The 23,124-nt window shown below is 36.9% G+C and overlaps 1 protein-coding gene across 3 annotated transcripts in view; it reads right to left on the bottom strand.

Moving 5' to 3' along the window:
- The window catches only part of MTM1 (myotubularin 1), a 46,266-nt gene that overhangs the window by 20,948 nt on the left and 2,194 nt on the right, over window positions 1-23,124 (bottom strand). For 2 of the 3 annotated variants that reach the window (XM_075763464.1, XM_075763463.1), the window contains exons 2-7: window positions 22,867-23,017; window positions 12,688-12,759; window positions 11,628-11,700; window positions 10,002-10,096; window positions 8,889-8,999; window positions 7,886-7,987 (exon numbers count right to left, since the gene is read on the bottom strand). In XM_075763464.1, coding sequence (XP_075619579.1) covers window positions 7,886-7,987; window positions 8,889-8,999; window positions 10,002-10,096; window positions 11,628-11,700; window positions 12,688-12,750 — 444 coding nt within the window. In that variant the 5' untranslated portion in view covers window positions 12,751-12,759; window positions 22,867-23,017. Of the gene's footprint in view, window positions 1-7,885; window positions 7,988-8,888; window positions 9,000-10,001; window positions 10,117-11,627; window positions 11,701-12,687; window positions 12,760-22,866; window positions 23,018-23,124 lie in introns of those variants that run through there. The other variant, XM_075763465.1, reaches the window with a different exon arrangement.

Below are 23,124 nucleotides of genomic sequence, written 5' to 3'. Positions count from 1 at the left end.
GAATATGTTATTTAAGTTGCTACTTACTGCAAGTTTCCTGGTGAGAACTTAAAAATTACCAAGCTTAAGCCCTCATAAGTAAAATACATGAGTTTAATACAGTGGACGGTGATAGCTGTTACATAGAAGATTTTACTGATAAAAATAAAGAATGTGCTCCTCCAAACTAGAAGTGGCAGCTATGCTGCTCATGTCACCCACAAAATAATCCACAAGAAATCAGATAGAAAAGTGTATTTTGTTTTCATCTTTTAAAAATAGGTTTAAATTTTCTATGCATAAGGAGGGGATGGACATAAAAAACAATGTCCTACTATGGACAGCATGTTTCATTTAAAACGCCTACTTACAGCAGCTTTACCACACCTGCTACAAAAGCTTTCAGTCACACAACCCACAACTATTAAACTTGACAATTAAGCTCCATCACTTGTGTTGACATTCCAGGTAGTACAAATTCCTCCTATATTGCTCAAGAAAAAAAGTCATTAGTAGCACGGATCAATTAGCAAAAATAACAGAACACTACAATGAATGTGAAGGTGTACGGAGCAAAGTTTGGACTTACATTTTTATTTAGGCAATTCAGAGGAAACTCCTGAAGTATACTCCAGCAAGTACAGTATTTAAAAATTAACTGTATCTAAAAACCTGAAGACTAAAAATTATTTTTCTTCTGCAAGAGGTGACTAAATTATAACAAAAATTTATATGCACACATTTATATCTGCATATTGTGTACAGACTGCACAGTTAGTCTGGTTACTACTGAAAGTTTTACTCATCGTATAAAAAAAGATGAAAGATCTGAATCCCACCACCCCCAACAGCCTGTCGCTTCAGACTTAATATTTCAAGACTTGAAATACTCTCAACACTAGAGTCTGAAATACAGCCATATCCCCACCCTACCTTAGTCCCATCTCACAACAAAATACTCAAAACAATATATAAAGCAGTTTCAAAGAGTAAAAATGCTTCCTTCTCCACTCTGACAATCATAGCGTGGTTCCATTTAACAATACACAGTTTAAAGTAATTTCTCAACCTAAGATTTTTGTACATTCACATCCACTTAAGGAGCTCATTAGATGAAAGTAAAATTTGTATCCCTCTATGTATTCCAACATGACACAGCAGAAAAGTCAGAGTAGGAGAACATGCATTTAAAACTCTGCATACATTTATACTAATTTCATACAGTTCTATTTCATTTCAAACTACAGCATAACTTCAGTGTAATAAGCAACCCACATTTATAACCATTTTAATACTAAGATTCATATACTTCAGCAAACATAAGATATATGCTTGGACACAGTTGTATTTTCTTACTTGTGTCAGTACAAGCCATATTTAGCACACATTTGTACATTAAGTTATTTATTAGAAACAAAATGTGATAATGAGCAATGTGAAATAATTTCTATTGAGTAACTTTTTTGTTGAATTGGACCTTTTATTATTCTCATGCACCAAATTGACAAACCCCATTATAGTGAAAAAAATCAATGTGATAATTATATATTTATATCCCATAAGGGTTTGTTATAGTTCAGGTAAGCTTTACGTCTGCACTAACAACCCACGTATTTCTACTTTAGTCCTAAATAACCCAAGCTTAGAGATTAAATGCAGTATGTTTGTATCTGTATGTCTTGATTAACATAACATTGCTGAAGCTTTCACATGACAGCGCACATAATCTGAATGCAATTCTACAGTGCAGCTGGCAAATGGGACAAAGAAATTATGGGAAGAAGAAATTACGCTATTTACAATATATTCCGCATAGGTTCTCCTATCATTTACTGTAAGATTTGAGAGGTGTTATCTTAGTACAAACACATGGCTTAACTTTTTGTGGATACAGGTTCCTTCAATATTAGTGCCCCTCACATACACACACACCTCTCATGTCAGGATGAAAACAGGGAAGTCACTTCACTGCCCATAGGCATTTAGTATTGATCAGCTGGGTGTATATTTCTATCTTTCAGAGGGCAGAGGAAGGTCAGAGAAGCAAACTACATGAATTGCATGACACCACAAAGCAGAAAAGCCCTGCCAACCTCTCTCAGTGCGTCATTATGCACACAGGCAAGCCTTTTATTATACTCTGGTATTTGAAAAGTTGGCCAGTTCTGCCCCATGCCGCCTTCGTACATCTTTCCTTCCCTCTAGATCTGTAGTGCATTCCTGCTAAACCTTCCTTCTCCCCAAACAATACTTTAGGTACTCTGAGCCTCCACTCATTTCTTTCTTCACACACAAAATTCCATTCCCTTCTTTTGTCATTAATCCTGCCTCTCCATCAAAAAGCACTTCTCCACAGTTCCTATTGCACCCAGCCTATTTTCCCAGGAATTAAACCAACTGCAGCTTCATTAGATGTGTCTACATGTGACAAAAATGGTTGGAAATATTAAAAAAAAAAAACCAAAAAACAAGAGACATTCAGTTTCAGAACAATATTGCAGTAAAATAAAAGTGTGGGTTGGGTTTTTTTTAGATCAGGAACAGGCTTTTTAAAACCAGGTGGTTTGTACAGGTATACCTGAGTCAACTCTAAATTAGTTTGCTTGGATACTAAGTACAAGCAACAGTACAACTTTCAGTTAGACAACCTGCTGAATACATCAGTGTTTCCAACAACGAGCCTGAGCTGACCTCCCTCCTCTCAGCACTGAGACCAGCCAGCCAAAAGCCACTTGAATAAAGCACAGATTTACCTTAAGTTACACTGATTACTGGTTTCATCTCACATCTTGGGCTCAAAGCAGGATAGTTTGCAATCACCTCCAATACACTGACCGTATCTGTTCTAAGTTTGATGGAGATTAGTGCTATATGTCTGATGGAAGCCCATCAATTCCTATTAGTCTACCAACTAACCAAAAATCAGTTTCAAATTATTTTCAGCTGCCACAGGAAACAGAAAGAAGAAATGAAGGAAAGCATTAAAGAGGTAAGAAATAAAAAAGTATAGTAAATCAACACTCAGAAAACTTACGGCATGCAAGCCTTGTGACTTATCAAATAGTTGGTAAAAACAAGTAAGACTTATAATACATCAGTTAAGATTTTTGCAAAAGCAAATTAAAGCCTCTGTGCATAGAATGGAAGTCGGGATTTCATGGTAGATCCACAGTCTAAAAGCAGATGATTACTGCTTTACTTGAAGCAGAAGCCTACTACTACACTTTCAAAAAGGATTTTAAATCTTGTAACATTTTTGGCAAGCTACTTTTTATGCTTCCCTACGCAAATAATTCTGTTTACTTCCTTGCAGGTGCTAATCCGCAATTTCAACACACAGAGTCTCTTTTTCAGTCCTCCTGCAGACTAAGCGTTTGCCTTCAACGTTCAATTTATGATTACCATTTTGCACACAAAAATAATATGCGATACACTGGTTGCTCACAACACAATGTAGCTCTGCAAGATAAAGGAGAGAGCAGTTGCAATCTGACAAGACAGTTTGGCAAACAGTCTATTTACAAACAGTTATAGATTTACTCTAAGGAATTACAGTACATAAATACATGTTCTGCTTGTACATGAGCATATAACATCTATACAATTTATTAAATATTTGACCAATCTTTAAGCATTACAAAAGAAGAAAGCAGCAAAACTAGAACAAGGTGTTGCACACATGCAAAGAAAGTAAATTTTTTTGTTTGTTTTTAACTTACTGGTTTATACTTTTCATATATTATAAATCACTACACTTTTACTCAGTGAGAAGACTGTCAGTTTCTCAGTGTGCTTAAAAATAAAGATATCATTATCCTTGCCTTTAATATGCCATTACTACAATTCAGCCAGTTACATCTTACCTGCTCATCTAAAAACTAAGATCAGACATTGTAGTAGTTACATAATTAACTGCTGATCATTTGTGAATATGGTGACCTCACATCATTACAGCACTAAGACTGACCCAAGTCATTCAGAATGAAGCCTCAGGTCAAGATTTTTTTTTGCAAAATCAGGTGCTCCATCAGATAGGCACCTATGCCAGGCCTCACAGCCATCTAAAATCATCTTTGTAGGTCCAGCAGCAACACTGGCATGATCTGACTCTCAGACATTTTAAATTATCAAGATAACTAGCTACACTGGGAGTGGGAGAAGTCAAAGTCAGCATGACTACCAGCATGTCTCATCAAAACTGGCATTCCCACAGAGCGATCATGGTTAGAAATAAATATCATGCAGGTATTATGGTGGCAAATAATCTTATAAAAATGATGATGGGTAGTTTCAAGGTAAGATCAGGAAGTGAAGCGGCTGCTATGCGGAAACTAAACTACAGAGACTAAATAGATCTCATTTTTTGTGGGGTACTACAAACATTTAATTTTGGGGGGGTTTAGGGTTTTTGTTTTCTTTTAAACTTTTTTAAAAACACTTTCAGCATCAATTTTCTTTCCAGTTAGCACACGATTGCAAATGCGACAGAGGATTATGGATGGCAGCTGTTTGTTCCATATCAACTAAGCCGTCAGACACATGAGCTATCAGATTTTACGTTATGTTATTGATTCAAGGAGATCTGAACCCAACCTATGCTCAAATTGGAAAGAGACAAGAGTTAGCACCTGGAAGTAAGCACACAGTACAATGATGAGACACTGACAAAGAGTTGCAAGCAGACCAGTGATTTATTATAGGCTCTCAAACACTGCTGTTGGGATGGTGACGCAGAAAAGTCTTCAAAACAGTAAGTACACTCCACTGAGAAATAATGTTCTGGGCTGTATCTACCATCCATTTGTCCGAGAACAGTACAGCATGAAGAAGACGGAAGCAAAGCATCTCTAAAAGTTCTTGGTTAGGATCAGCTCTAAGGATATGGTTCCACTACAGATAAAAATCTGTCAGATAAAAATCTGACATAAAATATAAAAATACAGATAAAAATCAGGACAGTAAAGGTTTAGACCTTTATTGTCCTGAGGATGCCTTCTTTCCACTGCAGAGCTGCACAAGCATCAGTGCTGCTGAACCACCTGAAGGTCAAGGATGAGTTCCACAAGGTGGTCTGAGCAAAGTTACCAGTTTAACACTGCTAAAAATACAACATCCCTCTCTCCTCTCCTGCCTGCTCCCTGTTACGCTCACATACCCTCTCCTGCACTGGTTCTGGTGCATACCAATTTCAAACCAGGTCTCCTCAAACTTAAAAGTGGCACAAGACTAACTCAGAAAACAATATTTTGTGCTGGATAAGTGAGCTACATTGGCTTACTTGGTGATTATACAACTGTGAGTTTGATATACGAGGAATAATCAATCATATGGCTGGAAGGTAGAGAGATGGAAACCAGAGACAAGCAAGAGCTCAGCACTGGAGTAGCAGAGGGCTGCCATCTTCACCCAGCTGTCATGTGAAGCCACAGCGTGTTCTTTATAAAAGATGTCCCGGATGGAGCTAGCTGCATGGTCAGAGTGTCAGCATACGTTCAAAGGAGGCAGGTATGCACAGCCCAGACATACTGTCATATTCAGAGAGTAAAACCTTGTTCTAAACCAGCCACTGAAAGAGGCAGTACCATCATTCCTCTTCATTCACACCCACCCATAGATGCCCTGACCCCATCCTCACATTGGGCTAAGATTGAGGAAATGACTGAGAGTAAAGCTCTTATTTCTTTCTCCTTCTTTAGCTTTAGTCCCCTATGTGGTTCATCATGCAGCCCCAAACTCACACAGGGAAAACAAAGGCAGGAACGAACAACCAGGCAGAAACAGTCACCTTTGGCAGGATCAATTTAAGCTGTTTGCTGAAATATGGCGAAAGTACACCAAAAATATCACACACCTGCTTAGCTCAATTTAAAGTTAGGAGCTCACCAACACTGTGACATTGGAATATAAGGGCGGGTGAAACTTCACGTTATAACATAGGCTCACTTTATTTCACTCCAGAGTAATCATAATTTCTAATGGTTATACCCTGCTCCAGACTTCGCTAAGAGATACAAAGTACAGCTATTCTCCATATTATCACCATCTTCCCAAGTTTTGTGCTGTACTGAATCTGAAGGTAAAATTACCTCTGTCTTGACTGAGCCTTTTGTTATTGAGCATAACTTCTATTGGCAACTTACATTCAAAATGGGCCAGGCCATGTAATGATGAGCTTTACTAGGTTAAACAGGAGCAACTAATAAGCAGGAGGTGTACTAGTCCACACATTACTCAATACCATCACTGGGCAGGAAAACTGGGTCTTTTTGAATGACAAAACCCAATACAAGTCCACATCTCATCACCAGGTTATTCAAGCCCTGCATTTGGACTGGACACCATAGAAAAATCCCACAAGGGACCCTCCTAAGTTATAACTTAATTTGTCCACATTCACTCCATGCAAATCCACACAGCTCCTCAATGTAAGACACAAAAAAAAGAAATTCTTCACCATGAGAACAATTAAATATTGGATGAGATTGCCCAGAGACATGATGGAATCTACCTCACAGGAAATATTCAAGACTATGCTTGACCATGCCCTGGGTAACCCAATCTAAGGTCCTACTTGCAACAGACGCCTAGACCAGATGATGTTCAGAAGCCTCTTCTGACCTAAACTTCTTTATAATTTGATATTTCTGCATGTAGCTTTCTCTTTCTTTTCCATCATCCTTTTGAAGTCCATATATCCTGTTATGCTTTCAATCATTCTCTATTGTAAGATGCATAAAATGCCAGCAGCAGTTAGAGATATGTTCACTTCTTCTACAACAGTTTTCTTTGTGAGTACAACTCCTCACACCTACTCAAATGTAGAAATCTCAGTTTCATTTAATACCTATTTGTCCACACTACAAAAGATTCTAAGCAAAAGTGTTTCTTCTTCCTTATGCTTTCATTGTACAGACTGTTTACATACAGAATGCAAAACTTCTGCAAAAAAGTTGTAAAGAATTAAGTGTTTATAGACTATAGCTCATTGATTGACATGTATCTTCAGAGAAGGAAATATGATTCTTGTGGCAGCCTCATATACTCAACAATTCTCTGAATTCTTAATAATAATAATAAAGTTCTTAATAATTCATAGCAGAATGTCCTGGTTCTGGCAAGGATAGAGTTAATTTCACAAGCAGCCAGGACAGGTGAGCCAACCTGGCCGGGGGCTTTTCCATACCATGTGTCACAGAACCCTCTAACATTTTGTGCAGAAAGGTCTTATACAATTATCCTAAACAAAAGCACCTTAATAAAATGTACACTGAATTTTACAAAACACAAAATAAAGCATTTACTAAAGAGATGTCAAAATGATCCACTGAGCACAGTACACAGATTTCAAAGAAACATATAATGGTTAGTTATCATCACTGTCACCTGATTCCTTCCATAAGATGTTTTTATTTTCCTTGAAATAAATTGGTGCAAATTCATTAGTGTGTTAGCTGCCTGTTGTACTGTTTATCAGTTTCATCAATAAAACAAGTGTTGTCTTACCATATCTTCTTTTCCTAAATAAAACTCTTGATGATTCGTATTTTTCATTGCCTCTGAGACTGCCCAGTATTTTAACATTTTCAAGAAGTTAAGTAAGGCTTGTACTACCATATTTTCTAACTAGGGATGATAACTTGCAGACTCTATCTAAGCAATAAAATCTGTATGGACCAGAGGTGCTCAGGAGTTTACCTGAAGTATATAGCATCCATAATTTTACAAATACATAGATATGGCAAATGTACAAAATAAAAACATTAATTCTCTTTAGTTCATGCCAACACTAGATTCTGTGGTTATTTTTTTCAAGCAGCCATGATGTCCATTAGTAGGCAAACAGTTAAAGCTAGTTGGCAAGAACCCTGCGTTAAGACAACTCAATAGCATAAATGATGTAACTTACCAAGTTATGTGACTGAGGAAAAGCATATTTTGTGAGAACTTCAAATATATCTCTTCTGCTGTGCCCTTCTTGTTTTAATGCAAACCGTAAATTTCTCATATCCTAAAACAAAGGCATTATCTTTTAAGTGAACCAAAGCAGTAAAATACTTTCATCTGATGTACAAACGTTCCATTATACAGTAAACATGATTTAGAATCTGGTTGCAACACACCTCAAACCACTGAATGTTCAGTGTTATTTCTTATCCCATAAATCAGAATACAGCATAAGAATTCTACACATAAAGCAGTACCACATTCTGTGTGGTGCAAATGCTGCTTTGGCATAAAGCCATCAGAAGTGACTGTATCTGATTCACTAAAAAGACTCATGGGCTATTCAATGTTTGCAGGATGGGAGTTACTCTGTTTTCAAAAATGAAAATTTGCCAATAATCTGTCTAGACTACGTTGTCCCTAACTATTTTCTCATCACTAACATCAAAAATAAGCAATCTGCACATTAAGTGCTAACAATCAAATGTGCATACAAACTCCATTAACGAGTCAAATAAAGGATCCTGAATTATCCATTGGGAACTCCCCTAAGACCATATGTTTTCATGGCAACATAGTTTTTTCTGAGATAGCTGTTAGATAGGCTTACCACTGCCTTTACCAGCTTACAAAAATCCCACTTGAGATGTTCTTCAAAGATTTTAGGATGATTAAAAAATTACTTTTAGAACAAATGAACTAACGAAGCAATGCAGGAATAAAGCCCTAAAACAAGACTTCTGTGCAAAACTTCTTGTCAATTAGTGATTTGGAAAGGAAGACCAATCCTTCTCCTCACATGCAGTGTTAAACAGTCCTTTATAGAACAGGTATTTCCCTGTCCAGTTCCAAGAAGATCTTTTTAAATTCAGCTGTGAGGAACGTGTGTGTTTTCATTCCTATAAATAGGTAAGCAGTGAAAAAAGGAACTCCTATTTTTCTACTGAATTATTGGAAAGTCTTACTTTACAGGTTATATCTAATCCATACGAATTCTCTCCTCTGCTTGAAGCTCCTCCCATTTTTTCAATCCTTGAAATTACACCCAATGGAACATTCAATACCACAACTGGATCCTGCAAGGAAAGTTTGAGAAGGAAAAGATTAATCTGAAAAGACAACTCACACAAAATGTTCCTATGCATTCTAGAATAGAAAGCAGATGTGAAATACATACAGAAAGCAAAAGTGTATTTCTGCATCTGATTGTGTCTTCCCTCCCAACTTATTATGAAGCCTGTACAGTCACTCAACAGCCTTGAACATCACCCAATTTAACATGCAACAAAAAATACTTCATGCCCAACAGAGTATGCAGGGAAAAACGATGGCAACACCCTAAAAGATGCCTTCTGCTACATACTTCTGATTGTCTCTACTTGCTAAGACTCTTTTATTGATATACAGAATAAATGAAAGAGATTACTAATAGAGTTAGCTGCAACCAGAAAGACCTCATTTCAATAGTCCTAAAATTTTATTTTAAAAAAATATAAAAATTACAAAACAGATAACAAGCGCATTTTATTCTCTTTAATGTTGCTGCTTATCGAACACACTACTATTCCGCCCACTCATGTGAGGTTCTATTGATCAAAGTATTTTTCTTTTCCAACAGCAAGGATAATCGAAGTCTTGGTTTACTGACAGTCATTTTAAGAGCTATTGCACATCATTAGTTGCTGCCCTTGATCTATCACAGAGTTAAGTGTAAAGGGAACAGCTATCAAAAAAGCTCCAACAGACAAAAGATAGTCAGTGTGATTAAACCGTAACTTTACCAAGCAAAAATTACACTTTTACAACACAGTTAACTTTAAAGAACTTCCATTTTTATACAGATTTCTCAGTGGCACAAAGGCAATTACTATTTAGTCATTACACAATTAAGATATCATTATTACAAACATTAGAAATCATTTCAATAAAAAGCCTCCCATGCAATTCCACAAGCATACATGTGCCAAAACTAAAACAAATTAAAACTGGCCTCAAAATAAACCAAAGGCAGTAGAGGTGAAGGGAAGGGGGTTTAAAGCCAACTCATCCCACAGAAGTAATTGTGGCATATTACTCACATTTTCCACACTTCTTAGGTATAGCCTGTAGTTCGTGATGTATACTCTTCCTTTAACAGGGCCATTAAATGGACACATATAAATAACATCCTTGTCTGTAAGAAATGCAGCATTTCTTAAAGATTGCGAAAAGAAAAAAATCAGAGCTAAAGACAGCATCAGTTAAGTAACAGTAAAATAAGAGAGCTCCACTCATAAAAGCCACTGTGAGGGATGAATAAATTTAAAAATAAATCTGAATTTTATCCACTTGAATTATTAAGAAAATGTGAAAGCTTCATATACTAAACTTGCCCAACTTAAATCAGCAGATTTCAGTAGCCTTCCCTAGTAAAATTTGTGCTCTTCTCTTTCTGGGCACTGTGTGGGAGAGGGCAAGACATAGAACAATGAGTAGATTTAAGTCCTCTCTGTGATTACTGAACCAGTCTATTCACTACTTCAGAACAAATACATTCTTCTGTTAATACTATTACATCTTTCAGTGCTCTGTAACCAATTCTGCATTGAAGTATGTAGTTCAGTTGTAAACTGTTTAGGGAACTCACCATCCTGAAGAGAAACATGACATTTCAATTTGAGGCAATCAAATACAATAAGGCCATCAGCAGTGCTTCAGCAAGGACAGAAACAAAACAAGTACTAACATGTACTACTCAAAAAAGAAAGATTTAACTGAAGCAACATCATTAAAGACTTAAGAGAAGCACTACAAACCATTTATTTCTCCCTGTTCACTCATTTCTTCAGCCCAATCTATTTATCTGCCTTCCACAACAAGCACCCTCCTTCCAGCATGCTGCCCCGAAGCACAGACAATTTTCATAAGGATCATATCAAACCTTCATCTTAGTCCCACACCCTCTCCCTCATGCCTTCCCCATAACTTTCCTAATTAAAAACATAACTACTTCCTCTGCATCATCACTGAGGTTTCACCTCAGCCAATCTTGTTGACAAACCCACCTAACAAATCCTTGGGCAGGGGGGAAGGAGAAGCTTCACAAATAAAAGACTGACTACTTTCAGCTGCATTCTGATACCTCAGCACAAACCTCCGTGAGCGCAAGGTTCCATTCCAGGAAAAGTCTCCATGAAGTAAGAAACCACTGTACACAATACATTAATCTTCCTTACGTTACAACATTACTGTATGTAAAGGCTAACAAGTGCCTAGTAGCTACGTGCGTACCATGTTGTGTCAAGGAGGCATAAGATTGTACTTGGAGTAATCACAATTTGGGCTAAGGTTCCACACTACTGTACAAGCTATCAATACATAGGGGGTGGCACACAGAATTCTCTTGACTTCGGAAAGTCTGGAGGGGCTGTCGTCATTAGGCACGTGCTACTTAGTCTGTAGATACAATTATGACACATCCTGGCTTGCAATTTCTTTGCATTGGAGGATGCGCTGTGTGTGGAAACCAAGATTTTAAAGACTTAAAAAGTTATTTGTGCTAAGTGATAAAAAGTCCCTATCACAATTACTTTAAAAGATTCATGACATTTTAGCATGACTTACCCTCGCCCCCAGCCCAAACCAGTCCAAATGATGAATCAATCCAGTAAGATACATGTGTATGTCACACTCCTAAACACAAACTGCATTAGGCAGCTGCATACCTGTAACTCTAGTTTCTCCTGGCAGACGAGGTATTTCTTCATTTTGTTCCCAGTTAGTTCCATCTTTTAGAGTCTAAAGAAAGAGAAGTACAACAGCACATCATATTTTATTTACAATCCCTTCAAGTTCCAGATTTTTTTTAAAAAAATAATCTTAAAGGTAATTTCAGCATGGGAAAGAACAGGTTTTTCTACAGTACAAATTGACAGACTGAACCAAAACAGAAACACACAACTCTATCCCAAACTGCAACTATCGAACATTTAAAGGTTGAACAGATCTGAAACAGAAGCATGTTTTAGTCTTTCTCCTTCTAAAAGAATAGTTAACTATATTTGCATTAAATTGGACTTAAATTTCTATACTGTAAGTTCCCTGAAAGTTTTATGCATTTAATTTTCCAAGTACGCTGGGCTTGGAAGAACAAATCAACTGAAATCAGTTAAGTAACATACTACAACTATTACACACAATCTACTCATTTGTGACTTTCCCACGTTCAGTAGTTTTTAAGGATGATTAATAGAAAATAATCTTTGCCTTTGAAGAAATGTTTAAAAAGCTAATAAGACCTTAGTTTCTGTTTTCTTGCACACATTACATTTTCTTCAGCCACGCAGCATCAAAAAGCAGAAGGGAATGCCATTTAGATTGCTTTAATGCATTTCCCACTACAGACAGAACATTTTAAAATTGAGCCAGCCAAACATAACTAAGTATAACTTATCAACTGCAGTACAGGATCTTTCTACAGCAAAGTGCCAAAAATTTTCAAGAATGCCACAGAATATTTCAATGTAGAAAGCAAGAGTAAGAGTAAGTATATTAGAATCTATTTTAAGGAGGCTCTCATAATTTGTGATACAGAGAATATGTCACCCATCCACTCTGAAATATATTTAAATCAATTCAGTTAACTGCATTAGAATTTTAGCAATAAAAATATGTACATACATTCAAGAAAAAAGTAATTCAAATACTCATTTTTCTACTCAAGTATGGAAGATAATGTTCTCTGGGACCTCTGACACAAAAAACGTGAAAAAAAGTAACACTCACCCTTTTACTTGAGGAATTCTCCAAGGAGTTTGAATTATATTTAGGTGTTGATGATGAGGCCATACCTGGTATCTGATGAGAAAGCACAATGTGGAGATTTAAACTTCCTCCTAGACTATATAGTATTTACAGGAGAGATTTTAGACTTTGGAAGTCCACAGGTAGATCTCATGAGCTTCCAAGAATGTTTTGCAAGTTACTCTTCATTAAAAAAATTGCATAATGCTTTGTAATTGAAGGACACTATTTAAAAGCATCCAAATCTAACAAAAAGTCATTACCAGCCCTGGGATTGGTTCTTATTATAAGGAATATTCTGACTCAAGCTGTATTTGGGAATTCAGTTGTTTGCATACTATTATTAGTTCAGTCAACAGTCATTAAAGTGCTTGTTTTAAGCCACACATGCTATGAAATGCAACCTACCTGGAGCATTTGTATTAAGACTTTTCATTTAGGAAAACAGGAACAAACTATAAAATTATAGCACAGCTCTTGAAATCACAAGCATGTCAATACACTCAAGTGTTTCATGTTAAAAAAAAAAAGAGAGAGAAGGAAAAAGCAGTAGTTTCACAGTCCTCCTACACCTAAAAACAATCCCCCCATTTCCTAAACTGAAACTTCAGTTAGCACACCAGAAGGGGGAGCGTCCAGCCTTTAGGTCTGAATAGCCTTGATATGTTTAAAAAAAAAATAAAAATTATTTTTTTTTTAAATGGCATTGATTAAAGACAGAATCGCATGATACAGGATTCATCATCTTAATCATTTCCCGACATTGCACAAGGGATCTCTCGAACAAACACTGGGAAAATGCTCGTACTTGAAGTTATTCCAAACAGTAACTTCAAACTAAATTATAATTCCCTTTCACTAGACACACGCCCTTCATCAAGCTGATTTGACATCATTCAGCAATCCTGAAGAGTTTTTGTTTGTTCGGTTGGGGGGAAGTGATTACAGACCACACAATATTTGCTTCTATTCCATAAATTAAACATCGGTGCCTCAAATGAGCACTTTCTCTCCCCTTTCAACATTGAAAAAAATTTGCACAGGTCTCTCTGCACCATGACAAATTAGCCCATGCTCCTGCATACCAGTGGGCTCACAGTGACACTGCAACAGTCCTACACAAGTGATTGCAACAGGCTAAGGGGCAAGATACAAAAAGCTTTGAACTTACTACAACAATATACAGGATATGCATGTGCCTGAAGTTCTACAGGTTTGTCACCTCCTTACAGTGCCCAAGTCTTCCACATCTCAAAGAAAACATAACAAACCTGACATTGTGTTTAAAAATGTAATATTCAGTGATACAGCTTATCGGATAAAAATCACACTCCTCCACAGAAAAGCTATTGCAACACTGGACATGAATGTTTTGACTATAAAATTTAGAAGATTAAGATATTTTCAGGTTTTCCTTCCTTGCAGTATCTCACATATTATAAAACTTAAGGTAGATTTAACTTTTTCTCTATTGCTGTGGTAACTCGTGAACCTCCAGTATTTGTTCTGATGACTTTCCTTAATTTACAGAAGCTTAAGTTTTCTAATAACCAGGTATTTTAAAGGTAAAAAGTATACTTACTCAGAAGCTTGTTTTAAAAAGTTTTCTGTACAAAGTAGTTTTTGTTCATATTTTAAGTGAGAAATACCAGGTGAAACAAACACATAGCAGCCCCAGTTTTTCTATGTCAACATAGAAAGTGGTTTTAACTGGAGCTCACATCAATTTAAATTAAGGCTGCACCCACCATGAGAGACAAGTGAGCATAAACAAGCCCTAGAAAAGTGACTTTTTTAAAAGATGCAGCAACCCTGAATAGATCTGCACTGCAAAATGGAAATTTTGACTGCAGCAGGTACAGACACACCCAAGCAAGCTGTTGATCTTGCAACCACAGCTACACCACCAGTGAAGCCACAGAAAGACAACCTTCAGCAGAGGTCACATAAGCCCACCCAGGACCCTGGACACTCACCTCTGCCAACCTGTTGTCTAAGCTCATAAGAACAGAAGCCCATTTGGACATTCCTTATACTTTTCAGTATTACCTCCAATTGTAACGTGCTCCTGCTGTGCACACGGGGAACAGTACAAAGTATTTTAAAAGCCTTCTGTTTCCTCCTTTGCTTTCTATGTTGCTTCCTCCCTTACTGCACATTCGCTAAGTTTTGGCTGAACTGTAGCATTACATGAGGTTAGTTACAATTCTGAAATAATCATGACTCCAGAACACTAACTCTTCCAAACCTCAGTGTAAATTAAAAGGAATAAGCAGAGATCCTTTCGGATTCTCAGAAAAATTTCTCTTTGTAGAACCTGACAATACAGCAGGACAGCGCTGGCCTCCCCAAACGAGGTGTCTGCACAGGTCTTGCAGCAGACCTTTGTGTGCATTTTTCTGCATATATAACTTTACTTTGTGTAAAATTCCCCCAACTCTCCATGAGACTGATTTCTTTAAACATACTCCGCAGTGAATGAATTCACTCACTGACTTCAATTTCTATAGAATTTCATTACAGAATTACAAACAACTGTTTAATTTCCAACACTTTAATGATGCAAACGGGACTTATTCAGAGCTAATTAAGTTGAATAAATGTGTATTGAAGGTAAGGTGTTACCTGTCAGATTTATTTTTTTTTTTTAAATCCAAACATTTTCACTAAAATTAATGCAAGTGGAAGAACTCTTTTAATGCTGCCTAAATTTTGCTTTGAAATCCAATCACACTTTAAAAACCCAAATACTAATAAGCACATTTATAACCACCCACACTTCCCTGATTTATGTAAGTAAACTACGGTCCAGTAATTAAACTTTACATTACAGAACACCCATTAGATAGCATTTAGAACATTGTCCACTTTTGGACCCCAGTACAAGATGAGCATTGATAAACTGCAGCGAGTTGTGCAAAGGGTGGCCAAGAGGATCAGGCCCTGGAGCACCTGCCCTAAAACAAGAGGCTGAGGAAGCGGGAAATTGTTCAGCCTGAAGAAGAGACAGCTTCAGTGGGACCTCACAGCTGCCACCAGTACCTTTGAGGTGGCTCCTGAGAAGACAGAGCCAGGGTCCTCAAAGTGGTGTGTGATGAGAGGTCAAGACACAACAGAAACCAAAACAAACTAGATTCCAGCTTGATTTAAAGAAAAAAACAAAAAACCCAAACCCTACTTTTGCACTGCAGGGGCAGTCAGACAGTGAACACAGGGCCCAGGGAGGTTGCAGTCTCCATCCTCAGAGGTTTTTAAGACCCAGCTGAATAAAGATTTGAGCAACTGGGTCTGATCCTGCTTTGAGCAAAGGTTTGAACTACAGACCTCCTGAAGTCCCTTCCAAACTGAATTACTCCATGCTTCTGTGATCTTCGGGCAACAGACAAGATTAAATTCTCATTGAAAAGTACCCAAACAAGGACACACCCTTAAAGAAGTGGACTCCTCTATATTCAGAGAGAAAAAAGTTTTCAAAAACAATTAAAATGAATATGAAATATTTCCTTTTGTAATATTATTTCTTTTTCTGTCAAATTGTAGAAGCGGCTTCTGGCCACCTCCCAAAGTAATACTGCCATGAACAATTCAAAAACATACTCCATCATAGTCTTAAAATAGCTATAACTTTCTCATTATCATGGAGCAGCAGCAGTCCTTCCACACAGGGAAAAATCTTGCAAGTAGTTTTCCACTGCAAACATATTGTATTCCCCAGTATCACCCATATCTACTTCTATACTTGCACAAAAATTGAAAACCATACAAACCTCACGCTTGTCAGCGGCTTAACAGAAATACAATTACTCTGCAAATTTAAAACAAATCAGACAACTTTGTTGATGATATTCTGCAGCTACAAAGAGTTGAACATTCTTTCCTGAATCTAGAATAGCAAGGAGACAAAGTAATTTTACTGGATTTAACTTGAACTAATAAACAAAGCTTTGTTAAAGTTACCAGAACTTAATATAGTAACACTACCAAGAAACGTAGGCTCCAATGATCTTACAATAACAAACTACTTGGGATCTGTATCTTCATTAAAGATTATATTTATACTTCTGCTTCCTAGGATTCATGGGAATGGAGGCACAACAGCATTTGAAAGCATAGGGACTGAAGTCCAGATTTTCAGAAATCAATTCAAAGATCCTATCTGCTCTTTATGAATAAATGCTGACAGACACAAGCATATGCCCACACAGCAAATCTAAATAAACTTTAAAACACGTAGATAAGCTTTTGATGGTTAAGAAACCTGAAGTGACCAGCCACTCTTTCCTTAAGGTTCTTCACTGTCAACAGGTTAGAGGATGTGTGCAGTGCAGCTTAGAAAGACCACCAAGACTCTAATAAACCATGTTTAGATTGACAACAGCCTGGTGAAACTAGTTCTCATTGTTTATGACCCAGGAACAAATTAAAGCTCATTTGACATTTTGCTGATCCTTTTAAGGCTTCATCTTCACATCAGAATCACACCAAATAATACGTAACAATTGTATAACTGAGCCACACTTATGTCAACCTAAAATCTTTATGCATATGAAGAACTAGTTTGTGCCCAAACACAACATAATCTGCATCTGCCAAAGGATTATGCCACAAACATCTGAGATTAAGTGAACTGCATCAAGTAAATTGTGAGCACCATTTTCCAAATATTTAATAGCTTTGACCCTTCATCACTGGATTAAAACTTTGAGAAAAAAATGCTTTCAAATTTGTACCTATATCAATCATTTGGAACAATAACAATTTTGACAACACAATGTAAAAATCAAGTTTTTAATTTTGTATAGTCTATAAAGTTCAATATCTTAATCTGGAAAGATTGAGGAAATTAAACTGCTAAATTACCATACAGATAAAATATTTACAGAATATACTGAGCAAGAGGTAAACGTGACGAATAAACATTAGTGACACATTATAGTTGAAACAGTTATTGTGTGTGTATTTATAGATATATTTATACACACACACACATATATATAAAACAGCAACTGGATAAACATGACAATTATTTGCTTTTACCAGAATCAGATTTATCAATATGGTAAAAAATGAACAACAAAAAGTTCGATTCAACAGTTTCTAGAAGCATTCCCATTTCTATCACGCATCAATAACCATGACACAGGATAATGCTAAAGTTCTCATAATCCTGCTCCAGGTAATGATTTGTGCAAGAATAGAAAAAAAAAAGTCTGTGCATCTCCAAGGCCTCTCCTGAAAATATAGTTACAAAATTTACTAAGCCACTACATTTGCTGTCAGAGTAATTCAGAAAACAATTAGAGCACTTCTAAAAAGAGTTACGGTTACAACTGGACAATTATATGACACTTGAAAGCAATCAGTTAATTGTTTAAGATCTGCCAGGCATCTGCCAGTCTAGATAAAAATGAAGTTATTTTCATAGTTAGACCTGATACCAAATAAGGAATTATTTCAAACAGAAGGAAAATAGTATTATATTAGTAAACAATTTTTCATTGTGTTTCAGATGTAAGTTAGGGTGGGTATACAAAAAAAGCTGCTTACACCCTCATTTAAACAGCAGATGCAAAAAAAATGAAAAAGCAAGTTTATAATGACAATGTATGCTGGTATTCCACAGAGACTGTAGGGTTTTATTTGGTACAGTAACAACCTACAGAGCCCGTATGAATATACTGCCTTGTGTTTCCCATAATAAAATTTAAAGCATAAAATAAGTCCTAAAAACAAAACCACATCTGTCAGTACTGCAACTGCACAGAAGAGATAACACATAATACATAGGTTTTCAGAAATAACATATAGAAAAGAGCAGAAATCTAGGAATTTCTAAGACAGTAGCAAAATTAAGCTAAGACAACCATGAAAGAAGAAGGAAAAGAGTATTTCACTCTATCAAGCAGAAAGAAACATAAATACTTAAAAAAAAATAAAATATGGAAAAGCGAAAGTCCTGAGGGGTCAAGCCAACAACAGCATCTAAGTTACCATATCAGAGTCACCAAAATAAGCATCAGCATCTTTATCTTTAAATAAGCATTTAATCCAACAAAGTCAAGAGTAGTCATTTATCTCATTAAAGGTTAATAACATTTTAGATTTAGATATCAAGATATACAAGGATACAAAACAAGTCACAAGAAAGATCTACAGCAATGAAGGCAGATGTCCTACATCAGCTGTCCCTAACCAAACAGCACCAACCAACCAACAAGAAACACAGTGAGACCAAAGTGCCACAACCAAGTAATCAAGCCCATAGAAATAAATAAATCTTTCACACTCATTTAACCAGTTATGTTTTAGCACAAAGGAACTATACTCAATAATCAAAACAAAAATAAGGTAGCAGAAGTCTCAAAGTTTAAACAAAAGGTAAAAATAAAAATAAGTAGTGTAAGGCACAGCATTCCAGTTTCAAACAGATAATTTTTTTAAAAAAACAAACCACCAAAAAACCCGGAGAAAATTCACACCACAGAAATACTTGATTATATTTATTTCCAAAGGAAATTTAAAAATCATAAAAACTTCCTGCAACAGTGAAAGATACCAATGCAGGGATTTTTTAGAAGCAAAATTTTTTTTTTTTTTAAATAATCATAGAATAGTTTGGGTTGGAAGGGACCTTTAAAGGTCATCTAGTCCAACACCCCTTGTAATGAGCAGGGACATCTTCAATTAGATCAGGTTGCTCAGAGCCCCATCCAACCTGACCTTGAACTTCTCCAGGGATGGGGCATCTACCACCTCTCTGGGCAACCTGTTCCAGTGCTTCTTTCACCACCCTCATCGTAAAAAAAATTTTCCTTATATCTAATCTAAATCTACCCTCTTTCAGTTTAAAACCATTATCCCTTGTCCTATCACTACAAGCCCTATTAAAAGGTCTGTCCCCATCTTTCTTATAAGCCCCCTTTAAGTACTGAAAGGTCACAATAAGGTCTCCCTGGAGCACTCTTTTCTCCAGGCTGAACCACCCCAACTCTCAGTCTGTCTTCAAAGGAGAGGTGCTCCAGCTCTCTGATCATTAGTCATAACGATGTCACTCATGCTCTCTGACCTGATACATATAGACTACTTAACTAAAAACCAGATTTTAACATTTAAGTCATACAGTACTGACACGCCTAGAGCAATGCCAATTCAGACATCATAGGTACATGTAATTACTTGTGGCCAGTAGCAATTACCTGTTGCTTGTTATGCAACTGATGGCAAAGAGAAAGAAAGGAGGATTGACTTACCTGTGAGATGTATCATTTCAACACGAAAAGGAAGAGGATTTATTAAACCACTTAAGAGAGCATTTATGATTTCTTACCATCAGCGCTCAAGGGCAAATCATACCTATGATGTACACGAACAAACCACTTTTGCATATGAAGTCATAAGCTTCTACCTGCACTTATTTCAGAGTGGATCTTTGGAGTCAACATGGATTGCTAGATCATGGAGTCTTCTATTTCTTCTTTACCATCTCAGTTACAAGGTGTAAAATCTTACCAAGTGTAATCTCTTAGTAATGGAGTCTGCAGCCCTTACTTTTCCTCAAGTGGATCCTCATGATTCTACTGATCTGAAACTGGATTATGTCACTAGTGGGTCTTTTCCCTTAATGCCTAAATGATATTCCCATTCACATGTACTTACTCAATCTACTTTTTCCAGGGAGATCATATGAGCTTTCCAGTCTCTTTGAAAGCCTTCTCAATTCAAGTCATAACTAGAACACAAAAAGCATGGCAGCAGGACACGCGCTTCTCAATGGGATACTGTGCACGTAGAACGCGCACTAGTATCTGCCCTTCTGCACTGAATATTCTAAGTCAGTTAATCAAATTCCTCAGTAATGCATTATAAAAAATTTCTGTATCCTACAAAAAAAGTATCACAAAAAACCCTTGCAATCTGGAGCTATGTGTTTGCTAAGCGCCAATTCTCCACCAGACTTCCTGTCTTTAAGAAAAATGCACTCCAGAATCCATCATGTTGCCAATTCTCTGCTAGACTGTGAACAGCAAGCTGTACAACTCAACACGGACTGCTGAATTTGTTTGTGAAGAATCAGAAACACTCCCTCTTCCAGAAGAAGCATTCTCTTGTTCTCTAACGTGCCCTGTATTTGAAAGGGCAAGTCATTGTACCCAAAGGACTCAATATGAACAAGTGCAAGTGAACAAAAGTTTGCAATAGTCAAGTGACTGCTAATTCAGCAAACGAATTAGAAGTGTGCCAGTTGCCTGCCCACTTCCATTTTATAGGCTCACTATACCAGGTAGTTTTGAAGATCTTAGAAGGAAGACCTTGCACCAACAAAAAATAATATCCTGACAATGAAGTTCTACAAACGGCAGCAAGTAGCAATAGCCTGGCAGAAAGTTTGGCAAATATTTTCTCGGTGCCACCAGATCCTATCCACTTCTGTGTACAGGTTTCTTTAAAAAAATTAAAATCTTGTAGCTTGTACACAGAAGCCAGGTATTGAATAAATAATAGCTGGAGGGAGTAAAAAAATCTTCAGTTCTATTTTGATTGAGATTTCTTCTGTCTCCATTCAAAGGTTTTCTTTTACTGTCTTAACTTCTCATGAAATTTGACTCCCACTTTATTTTCAAAGAAAATCACAACTTCCAACAAGACCTAACATAAAAGTTTGTAACATTGCTTTTTCTAATTATCAACACAATTGCTTCCTCCTTATTGAAAATATAGCTTAAGGTGATATCCCTGGGTTTTATCCTGGCAAGCTTTCTTGTAAGAGAATTATAAGCTCTCTCACAAAGAGAAACGATACAGTAGGACACGTGCCATGGTGGACACTAACTTACATGCTGATGGACTCTGATCTGTTAGATATTTCTCATGCTTTATATCACAGTGACAAGGAAAAGCAGCACCTACTTCAGTGGTAATAAATACAATTATTTCCTAAGGCCTGTTTTTCTAGCAATTGTCAGATGTCTATTCCTTGTAATTTATGCTAACAATTATTTCTGTCCACTTGTACTCACTTATTACTTATAGAACAAATACAGGAGAAGCAATATCTTTCTCTTGCCATGATTTTTTTTTTTCCGGACTTTTTCTTAATATTTACTCTGGTAACTGAGTTCTAGAGTGGAAGTTCAGTCATGTGAGTGGATCAAAGAAAGTAGTAGTTTTCCTTTTATACATGTAGCCCTGTACAGCCAGTAGCTGTTAAATCTAGCTAGATTAGGTAGCATGACAGAAGTGAGTGGGTTTTTTTAGGAACCATTTGTCACGTTACCTCCACAATCAGCATTACATCTGTAGGAAACCTATGCCTGAAGGCTGATCTGTGGCTTTCTAAACCCACCCAGTCTATTTTCTCTACTCTGCATCCCCTGCAGGGAATGTATACCTCCCACACTGTCAAAAGCTGATGCGGTTGACAGGAAAGCCTATGGGATAGCAAACACAGCTTCAAAGTTTTCTATTAAGAAAGCCTTCAGTTGCTCTCTGCTCATTCTTCTTGAAAGATATCCCCTTAGGCCACTGCAGTTCTATTGCTAAAGATTTAACTGATGATTCCACAAGAGAAATGGAAATTGTATCTGTTATATAATGATATACTGTATAAAAAAAAAAAAAGACACTGTAACAGTTAAAATTATATCCCTTACTCAGGCTTTCCTCCAACTTTCCTTAGAGAACACGTACATCCTCATTCATCTGCGGTGCTTAGTTCCTTCTTCCACTACATGAATTGCACCTCTGAATATACACAATACCACAGAGAAAGTACCATTCTGAGTTTGTCTCTGTTTAAAAAGAAGTAGACTAGGGACTATGATGAAGTCATCCACAAACCGTTCTTTGCTTCAGTCCCCAAGAAAGGGGAGATTGGGACTGTCCTGCCTAAGTCATTCACGGGGCAGCACCATACTTGAAAGAGGACACACCCAAAAGTAACAGGCAGGTACTTTGCCGGGCACAGTTTGATACTTCTGTCTTCCACATGTACCTATGGATGCCATGCATTAATGGGTCCAGTCACATCACACAGAGTCTCTGGCATACAGCCTTTGCATTCATTATATGCAACAACCCAGCAAAGAGGTTACACACCCATTACTTAAGATTTTGTTGAAAATCACACACCCCATATTACACGAAAGTCTTGAAAACACTTACTTTTGTTTTCTCTTGCTCAGAAGCCTCCAGGTTTAATAAGTCATTCCAATTGTAGAAAATACAGACACCCACTTCAGTGTGAGATGAGAGGAAGACAGTGGATTCATTCCTTCAACTTTCAAACATTTGACTCTTGTGCTGTAGCTGGCCCCTGACAGGAATGGAACAGGTAGGAAGACATTGTTAGCACTGCCAGAATATTTCAATTGACATTATTTTTAAAAAACTTCAGAAAGGAAGCAAAACCCCAGAATAGTT

The sequence above is a fragment of the Balearica regulorum genome, chromosome 11 (genome assembly GCF_011004875.1).
Source record: "Balearica regulorum gibbericeps isolate bBalReg1 chromosome 11, bBalReg1.pri, whole genome shotgun sequence".
Taxonomy (NCBI): domain Eukaryota; kingdom Metazoa; phylum Chordata; class Aves; order Gruiformes; family Gruidae; genus Balearica; species Balearica regulorum.
This window is presented reverse-complemented; position numbering and strand designations above follow the sequence as displayed.